This window comes from Salvelinus sp. IW2-2015, linkage group LG3 (assembly GCF_002910315.2).
Source record: "Salvelinus sp. IW2-2015 linkage group LG3, ASM291031v2, whole genome shotgun sequence".
Lineage (NCBI taxonomy): Eukaryota > Metazoa > Chordata > Actinopteri > Salmoniformes > Salmonidae > Salvelinus > Salvelinus sp. IW2-2015.
In genome coordinates, this window is record NC_036840.1 from 951,805 (window position 1) to 960,861 (window position 9,057).

The window sequence follows — 9,057 nt, forward strand, 5'->3', positions numbered from 1 at the left end:
CAGATTTCTGAATCTCCAGGACTTTACAGCAGAAATGTTACAGGAAATACTGAATGAAGAGGTTCCCCCCTCCGAGGTTCCCGAGCATGTGTAGGGATCTGAATAGACATTTAAATCTGACTGAAAGAGTACAGTTTTGGGGTTTTGTTCAAGGTTCGTTATTAAGAGGATATTGAATTCACTAGCTTGAAATCACTGGCCACTTTAATAAATGGAACACAAATCAAATTTGATTTGTCACATGCGCGGAATACAACAAGTGTAGACCTTACAGTGACATGCTTACTTACAGTACAAGCCCTTAACCAACAATGCAGTTTTAAGAAAAATACCTGTTAAGTAAAAAAATTAGATAAGCAAAAAATAAGAAATTAAAGTAATAAATAATTAAAGAGCAACAGTAAAATAACAATAGTGAGGTTATGTACAGGAGGTACCTGTACAGAGTCAATATGCGTGGGCACCGGTTAGTCGAGGTAATTGAGGTAATATGTAATGTAGGTAGAGTTATTAAAGTGACTATGCATAGATAATAAACAGAGAGTAGCAGCAGCGTAAAAGGGGGGTGGGGCAATGCAAATAGCCTGGGTAGCCATTTGATTAGCTGTTCAGGAGTCTTATGGGTTGGGGGTAGAAGCTGTGTAGAAGCCTCTTCGACCCAGACTTGGAGCTCCGGTAACGCTTTCCGTGCGGTAGCAGAGAGAACAGTCTATGACTAGGGTGGCTGGAGTCTGACCATTTTTAGGGTTTTCCTCTGACACCGCCTGACATAGAGGTCTTGGATGGCAGGAAGCTTGGCCCCAGTGATGTACTGGGCCGTACACACTACCCTCTGTAGTGCCTTGCGGTCAGAGGCCGAGCAGTTGCCATACCAGGCAGTGATGCAACCAGTCAGGATGCTCTCGATGGCGTAGCTGTATAACTTTTTGAGGATCTGAGGACCCATGCCACATCTTTCAGTCTGAGGAGGAATAGGTTTTGTCATGCCCTCTTCACAACTGTCTTTTTGTGCTTGGACCATGATAGTTTGTTGGTGAAGTGGACACCAAGGAACTTGAAGCTCTAAACCTGCTTCACTCCAGCCCCGTCGATGAGAATGGGGGCGTGCTCGGTCCTCCTTTTCCTGTAGTCCACAATCATCTCCTTTTTCTTGATCACGTTGAGAGAGAGGTTGTTGTCCTGGCACCACACGGCCAGGTCTCTGACCTCCTCCCTATAGGCTGTCTCATCGTTGTCTGTGATCAGGCCTACAACTGTTGTGTCATCGGCAAACTTAATGATGGTGTTGGAGTCGTGCCTGGCCATGCAGTCATGAGTGAACAGGGAGTGCAGGAGGGGACTGAGCACGCACCCCTGAGGGTCCCCTGTGTTGCGGATCAGCGTGGCGGATGTGTTGTTACCTGCCCTTACCACCTGGGGGCGGCCCGTCAGGAGGTCGAGGATCCAGTTGCAGAGGGAGGTGTTTAGTCCCAGGGTCCTTAGCTTAGTGGTGAGCTTGAGGGCACTATGGTGTTGAACGCTGAGCTGTAGTCAATGAATAGCATTCTCACATAGGTGTTCCTTTTGTCCAGGTGTGACAGGGCAGTGTGGAGTGCAATAGAGATTGCATCATATGTGGATCTGTTGGGGAGGTATGCAAATTGGTGTGGGTCTAGGGTTTCTGGGATAATGGTGTTGATGTGAGCCATGACCAGCCTTTCAAAGCACTTCATGGCTACAGACGTGAGTGCTACGGGTTGGTAGTCATTAAGGCAGGTTACCTTAGTGTTCTTGGGCACAGGCACTATGGTGGTCTGCTTGAAACATGTTGGTATTACAGACTCCGACAGGGAGAGGTTGAAAATGTCAGTGAAGACACTTGCCAGTTGGTCAGCGCATGCTCGGAGTATACATACTGGTAATCCGTCTGGCCCTGCGGCCTTGTGAATGTTGACCTGTTTAAAGGTCTTACTCACATTGGCTACGGAGAGCGTGATCACACAGTCGTCTGGAACAGCTGATGCTCTCATGCATGTTTCAGTGTTACTTGCCTCAAAGTGTGCATAGAAGTAATTTAGCTTGTCTGGCATGCTCGTGTCACTGGGCAGCTCGCGTCTGTGCTTCCCTTTGTAGTCTGTAATAGTTTGCAAGCCCTGCCACATCCGACGAGCATCGGAGCTGTCTGTCGCTGTGCCCTTGAGGAAGGCACATAACCCAAGTTGCACTTTAATAATGTCTACATATCTTGCGTTACTCATCTCATATGTATACAGTTGTGGCCAAAAGTTTTGAGAATGACACAAATATTAATTTCCACAAAATTTGCTGCCTCAGTGTCTTTAGATATTTTTGTCAGATGTTACTATGGAATACTGAAGTATAATTACAAGCATTTCATAACTGTCAAAGGCTTTTATTGACAATTACATGAAGTTGATGCAAAGAGTCAATATTTGCAGTTTTGACCCTTCTTTTTCAAGACCTCTGCAATCCACCCTGGCATGCTGACAATTAACTTCTAGGCCACATCCTGACTGATGGCAGCCCATTCTTGCATAATCAATGCTTTGTGGGTTTTAGTTTGTCCACCCGCCTCTTGAGGATCGACCACAAGTTCTCAATGGGATTAAGGTCTGGGGAGTTTCCTGGCCATGGATCCAAAATATTGATGTTTTGTTCCCCGAGCCACTTAGTTATCACTTTTGCCTTATGGCAAGGTGCTCCATCATGCTGGAAAAGGCATTGTTCGTCACAAAACTGTTCCTGGATGGTTGGGAGAAGTTGCTCTCGGAGGATGTGTTGGTACCATTCTTTATTCATGACTGTGTTCTGAGGCAAAATTATGAGTGAGCCCACGCCCTTGGCTGAGAAGCAACCCCACACATGAATGGTCTCAGGATGCTTTACTGTTGGCATGACACAGGACTGATGGTAGCGCTCACCTTGTCTTCTCCGGACAAGCATTTTGACCCAAACAATCGGAAAGGGGATTCATCAGAGAAAATGACTTTACCCCAGTCCTCAGCATGTCTCTTATACACATCTAGATGTGTATAAGAGACAGCGCCCTTGGCTGAGAAGCAACCCCACACATGAATGGTCTCAGGATGCTTTACTGTTGGCATGACACAGGACTGATGGTAGCGCTCACCTTGTCTTCTCCGGACAAGCATTTTTCCGGATGCCCCAAACAATTGGAAAGGGGATTCATCGGAGAAAAGGACTTTACCCCAGTCCTCAGCAGTCCAATCCCTGTACCTTTTGCAGAATATCAGTCTGTCCCTGATGTTTTTCCTGAAGAGAAGTGGCTTCTTTGCTGCCCTTCTTGGCACCAGGCGATCCTCCAAAAGTATTTGCCTCACTGTGCATGCAGATGCACTCACACCTGCCTGCTGCCATTCCTGAGCAAGCTCTGTACTGGTGGTGCCCCGATCCCGCAGCTGAATCAACTTTAGGAGACGGTCCTGGCGCTTGCTGGACTTTCTTGGGCGCCCTGAAGCCTTCTTCACAACAATTGAACCGCTCTCCTTGAAGTTCTTGATGATCCGATAAATGGTTGATTTAGGTGCAATCTTACTGGCAGCAATATCCTTGCCTGTGAAGCCCTTTTTGTGCAAAGCAATGATGATGGCAGGTGTTTCCTTGCAGGTAACCATGCTTGACAGAGGAAGAACAATGATTCCAAGCACCACCCTCCTTTTGAAGCTTCCAGTCTGTTATTTGACCTCAATCAGCATGACAGAGTGATCTCCAGCCTTGTCCTCATCAACACTCACACCTGTGTTAATGAGAGAATCACTGACATGATGTCAGCTACTGTATCTAAGTCTATGTCGCTCTGACATTACTCGCACATATATTTATATATTCTTAATTCCATTCCTTTACTAGATTTGTGTGTATTGGGTATATGTTGTGAAATGATCTAACAAGATATTACTTGTTAGATATTACTGCACTGTCGAAGCTAGAAACACAAGCGTTTCGCTACACCCGCAATAACATTTTCTAAACACTTGTATGTGACTAATACAATTTCATTTGATTTGGTTATAGTGGTATAGACTGGTCGTGACCGGTCTCACAATCCAGTACTGTAAGTAGCGGTGTATGCACCTGTTATTTGGTTGCGATCCGCCAATAAAAAACTCAAAGAAGAAGAACAAGGGACCCCCCCCCCCCTCCGTTTAACGTCATCAGTCTGCGACACTGCCTTTCTAAACAGTATAAGACCCAACTCACATGTCAATGCGTGCAATTTGTATGTAACTTTTGGATCTTTACGAAGTGGTTTTGAACACTTTAGAGTTGTACATTACATTGAATGTTGTTACTAGAACGTTGTCAATAATGAGTTCTCAAATCACTTGTGTTGGATGGGTAAAGCGTGGCGTTTCGAAGGAAACACCAGATAAGGTAAGTAGCTAGCTAAATTGCCAACAAGACAGAAATTCTTCTGTGGTGTTTTCATTAGTCGGATTCCGTTGCAAAACGGAAACCGTTTACTCTAGGAACCTAACTGAAGCGAACGAAACGGGGAGGGACCTACCAGAATTTGGCCAATAGAAACTCTCGTTTTGTTGCAAAACGTATTATTCGGAGTAAACGGTTTCAGTTGCAAAACTTTTTGCAACGGAATTCGATTAATGAATACACCCCAGATAGCAAGSTAGTTAATACGTTCTGTTGTAGTTACAGCATTTATAATAATTCATGCAAATAAAATGAATGGCAACAGCTAGGTAATGTCTGTTTTAACTTGTTGCCACATTTTGTTACAGGTGGAGTTGAGCAAAGAAGAATTGCAACACATTATAGCAGAGGCAAAAGAACAATTGGGGTTGGTGGAGTTTTTGGATGACTTACTTGACATAACTTTTTTTGTTTATTTGGAGGGCTTCAGAAAAGAACACTGACCTGAGTGGGACTATGAGACTGAAACTGCTATTCAAACTCAGTCAATATAGGATATTAATTGAGATGTGTAGCTAAATGTTTGAAATACTCATTATTTATGGACCCGCGAAGTGACTCAGAAATAATTTCCTCAATGGTGGGGGTTTCATCAAATCAAACGAGTTAAAAATTAAATTGACCCCAACATTATAAATGGTGATTTCTTTGAACTCTTGTTCAGGATTAGCAATTAATGTATTTGTGTCAATGTAAACTCAGCAAAAAAAGAAACGTCCTCTCACTGTCAACTGCATTTATTTTCAGCAAACTTAACATGTGTAAATATTTGTATGAACATAACAAGATTCAACAACTGAGACATAAACTGAACAAGTTCCACAGACATGTGACTTACAGAAATGGAATAATGTGTCCCTGAACAAAGGGGGGGGTTCAAAATCAAAAGTAACAGTCAGTATCTGGTATGGCCACCAGCTGCATTAAGTACTGCAGTGCATCTCCTCATGGACTGCACCAGATTTGCCTGTTCTTGCTGTGAGATGTTACCCCACTTTTCCACCAAGGCACCTGCAATTTCCCAGAAATTCTGGGGGGAATGGCCCTAGCCCTCACCCTCTGATTCAACAGGTCCCAGATGTGCTCAATGGGATTGAGATCCGGGCTCTTCGCTGGTCATGGCAGAACACTGACATTCCTGTCTTGCAGGAAATTACGCACAGAACGAGCAGTATGGCTGGTGGCATTGTCATGTCAGGTTGAGCCTGCAGGAAGGGTACCACATGAGGGAGGAGGATGTCTTCCCTGTAACGCACAGCGTTGAGATTGCCTGCAATGACAACAAGCTCAGTCCGATGATGCTGTGACACACCACCCCAGACCATAACGGACCCTCCATCTCCAAATCGATCCCGCTCCAGAGTACAGGCCTCGGTGTAACGCTCATTCGTTTGACGATAAACGCAAGTCCGACCATCACCCCTGGTGAGACAAAACCGCGACTCGTCAGTGAAGAGCACTTTTTGCCAGTCCTATCTGGTCCATCGACGGTGGGTTTGTGCCCATAGGTGACGTTGTTACCGGCGATGTCTGGTGAGGGCCTGGCTTACAAAGGGCCTACAAGCACTCAGTCCAGCCTATTGTGGATAGTCTGAGCACTGATGAAGGGATTGTGCGTTCCTGGTGTAAGTCAGGGAGTTGTTGTTGCCATCCTGTACCTGTCCCACAGTTGTGATGTTCAGATGTTCCGGTCCTGTGCAGGTGTTGTTACATGTGGTCTGCCACTGCGAGGACTATCAGCTGTCCGTCCTGTCTCTCTAGCGCTGTCTTAGGCGTCTCGCAGTACGGACATTGCAATTTGTTGCCCTGGCCACATCTGCAGTCCTCATGCCTCCTTAAAGCATGCCTAACAGGCTAACTACACCACTCACATGCGTGAGCGTTGCAAAATGAATTTAGAAATCTATATTATTCAATTATTACACCCACTACTCGCGTGCGCCAACGAGCGTCTGCATTGCCAAGCGCTAAAATAGAAGTCAGTTCTCTTTGTAATGCAGATTGCGATGCAAGTCCTGCCTCTCCCATCTCCTCATTGGTTTATAGAAGAAGGTACCCACGTGCCATCTCCTCATTGGTTATACCCACGTGGGTGACTGAAAGACGAATGAGGTCAATGGCGGTAATGCACCTAATTTATGAAAGTTGCCAATTGCAATATAAGGCCTAGAAGGAGGAGAAATGACTAGAAACGATTCGGTTGACTGTTTTATGGGTGGATTAATCGCATTTCAGGTAAAATAACAACAAAAAAATTATATCCCAGAACAAATTAGCTAGCAACAGCAAGCTAGCTAACTAAATTGCCATAAATGTTTAATGCTTTTCGACCTGTCCCCAAATTAATGTAATTGGTTCAGAGTTTGTTTTGATATTTTAACCTGCGTATCGTGATCTTTGGCGTGGGTGGACAAAATAAATGTATGCACGATGGCACACGTGCGCAGCCGGTTTGGGTTCCGTGTTAGGCACGTTCACTAAGATGAGCAGGGACCCTGGGCATCTTTTGGTGTTTTTCAGTCAGTAAAAGGCCTCTTTAGTGTCCTAAGTTTTCATAACTGTGACCTTAATTGCCTACCGTCTGTAAGCTTTTAGTGTCTTAACGACCGTTCCACAGGTGCATGTTCATTAATTGTTTATGGTTCATTGAACAAGCATGGGAAACCGTGTTTAAACCCTTTACAGTGAAGATCTGTGAAGTTATTTGGATTTTTACGAATTATCTTTGGAAGACAGGGTCCTGAAAAAGGGMCGTTTATTTTTTTGCTGAGTYTATTTGTGTTTACTCAGTGAACGCATAGGTGAAGAGGAAGAGGATGAAGGCATGGCCAGCGGGCAGGAACAGAGTGACGAGGCAGAAGCTGTTCAGGGACAGGAGCCAGAGCAAGATGAAAATGAAGCAGGAAGGGAAGAAGCTGATGAACTAGCAGAGTATGGTTTGGATAGATATGACGAGGAAGACGAGGGTAAATATAGTTTCAGCATCTGCTCTCAGATTATGTCTGATCTTAAATTCATGGGTTATCTCTGTTTGTTAATATGCCATGAGGACTGTGTTAATCACTGTTTGTTTTTTCCCCAAATAACTCTCTTACTGTTCATCTTTTTTTTCTGGTACAGTGACTGCCAACCTTGGTGACAGCCTTGCCGGTCTCACAGTGTTCAGCACCAACGAGGAGGATCCTCACATTACCATCAAAGACACAGTGAGTCCAGGGCTATGTGCCAGTTCAGAGTGATGAAACATCTCACCAGTCTGGTTTGGTACCAACTAGTAGTGCATGCCAAGCATATCACATAAAATATGTTTTGTCGCACACCGGATAGGTGCAGTAAAATGTGATGTTTTACAAGGTCAGCCATAGTAGTACAAATTGGGGTCAAGTGCCTTGCTTAAGGGCCATCGATAGATTTTTCACCATGTCTGTTCGGGTATTCGATCCAGCGACCTTTTGGTTACTGGCCCAACCCTCTAACTGCTAGGCTACCTGCTACTTAAAAAAAATCCATATTGTGATAAATTACCTAATTGATGCGATACTGATAAATAGAAACAATAAGTTTATAATGTGCACCACAGTATTTTTTAAGTTTTTATTATCCTTTAAACTACTACTACTAATTTGATTGTTGTAGCCATCAATTGTCCCATTGAACAAACTTATTTCATTTCAAACTTCACATTTCTCTAGTTTAGGCTACTTATCGTAATAAACGATATCAGCAAAATGCCTGCGATAAGTGGTTGGTGTCGATCATTTTCGGTTTATCGTCCCAGCTCTTAATTTCTGGTAATTCTGTGTCGTTCAGACTTAGTTATCTTTTCTTTGTGTCTCAGGACCAGTATGAGCGAGAGGACTTTCAAATTAAGCCCAATGATAACCTCATAATTTCAGGCAGAGCAGAGAAGGACTGCTGCAACCTGGAGATTCACGGTGAGTTACAGAGACTGTTGTTCTAACTGGCAATTTGACTCTCAGCTTAGACTTACTTGTGTAAAACTCCTGCTTCACAGCATCAAATAGTATCAGTGTAGACATAGTGAGTGTACAAAACATGCTCTTTCCATGACATAGACTGTCAAACAAGCGATCATAGCTTTCATCTGACGTCAAATCCACTTCAATCAGTGTAGATGGAGGAGACGGGTTAAAGAAGGATTTTTAAACCTTGGGACATGGATTGTGTATATCTACCAATCAGAGGTTGAATGGGCAAGACAAAATATTGAAATGCCTTTGTACGGGGTATGGTAGCAGGTGCCAGGCGCAATGGTTTGTGTCAAACTGCAACGCTGCTGGGAATTTCATGAACAGTTTCCCGTGTGTATGAAGAATGGTCCATCACCCAAAGGACATCCAGCCAATTTCCCACAACATGGGCCAGCATCCCTGTGGAATACTTTTGAAACCTTGCAGTGTCCATGCCCTGACGAATTGAGTCTGTTCTGAGGGAAAGGGGGGGGTTGCAACTCAATATTATGAAGATTTCCTAACATTTGGTATACTCCGTGTACATGCCAGTGTAAAAACAAAGGTTTTAATTAATGTATTTATTTGCCTCTGCACAGTATACAACTCCGGGGAGGAATCCCTCTATGTTCAC

The 9,057-nt window shown here is 44.2% G+C and overlaps 1 protein-coding gene across 1 annotated transcript in view; it reads left to right on the plus strand.

Moving 5' to 3' along the window:
- The first annotated feature begins 4,176 nt into the window (after window positions 1-4,176).
- The window catches only part of LOC111955639 (periodic tryptophan protein 1 homolog), a 14,985-nt gene continuing 10,104 nt past the window's right edge, over window positions 4,177-9,057 (plus strand). Inside the window, exons 1-6 of the mRNA XM_023975880.2 lie at window positions 4,177-4,395; window positions 4,761-4,819; window positions 7,243-7,418; window positions 7,573-7,658; window positions 8,291-8,387; window positions 9,023-9,051. Coding sequence (XP_023831648.1) covers window positions 4,330-4,395; window positions 4,761-4,819; window positions 7,243-7,418; window positions 7,573-7,658; window positions 8,291-8,387; window positions 9,023-9,051 — 513 coding nt within the window. The 5' untranslated portion in view covers window positions 4,177-4,329. The remainder of the gene's footprint in view (window positions 4,396-4,760; window positions 4,820-7,242; window positions 7,419-7,572; window positions 7,659-8,290; window positions 8,388-9,022; window positions 9,052-9,057) is intronic.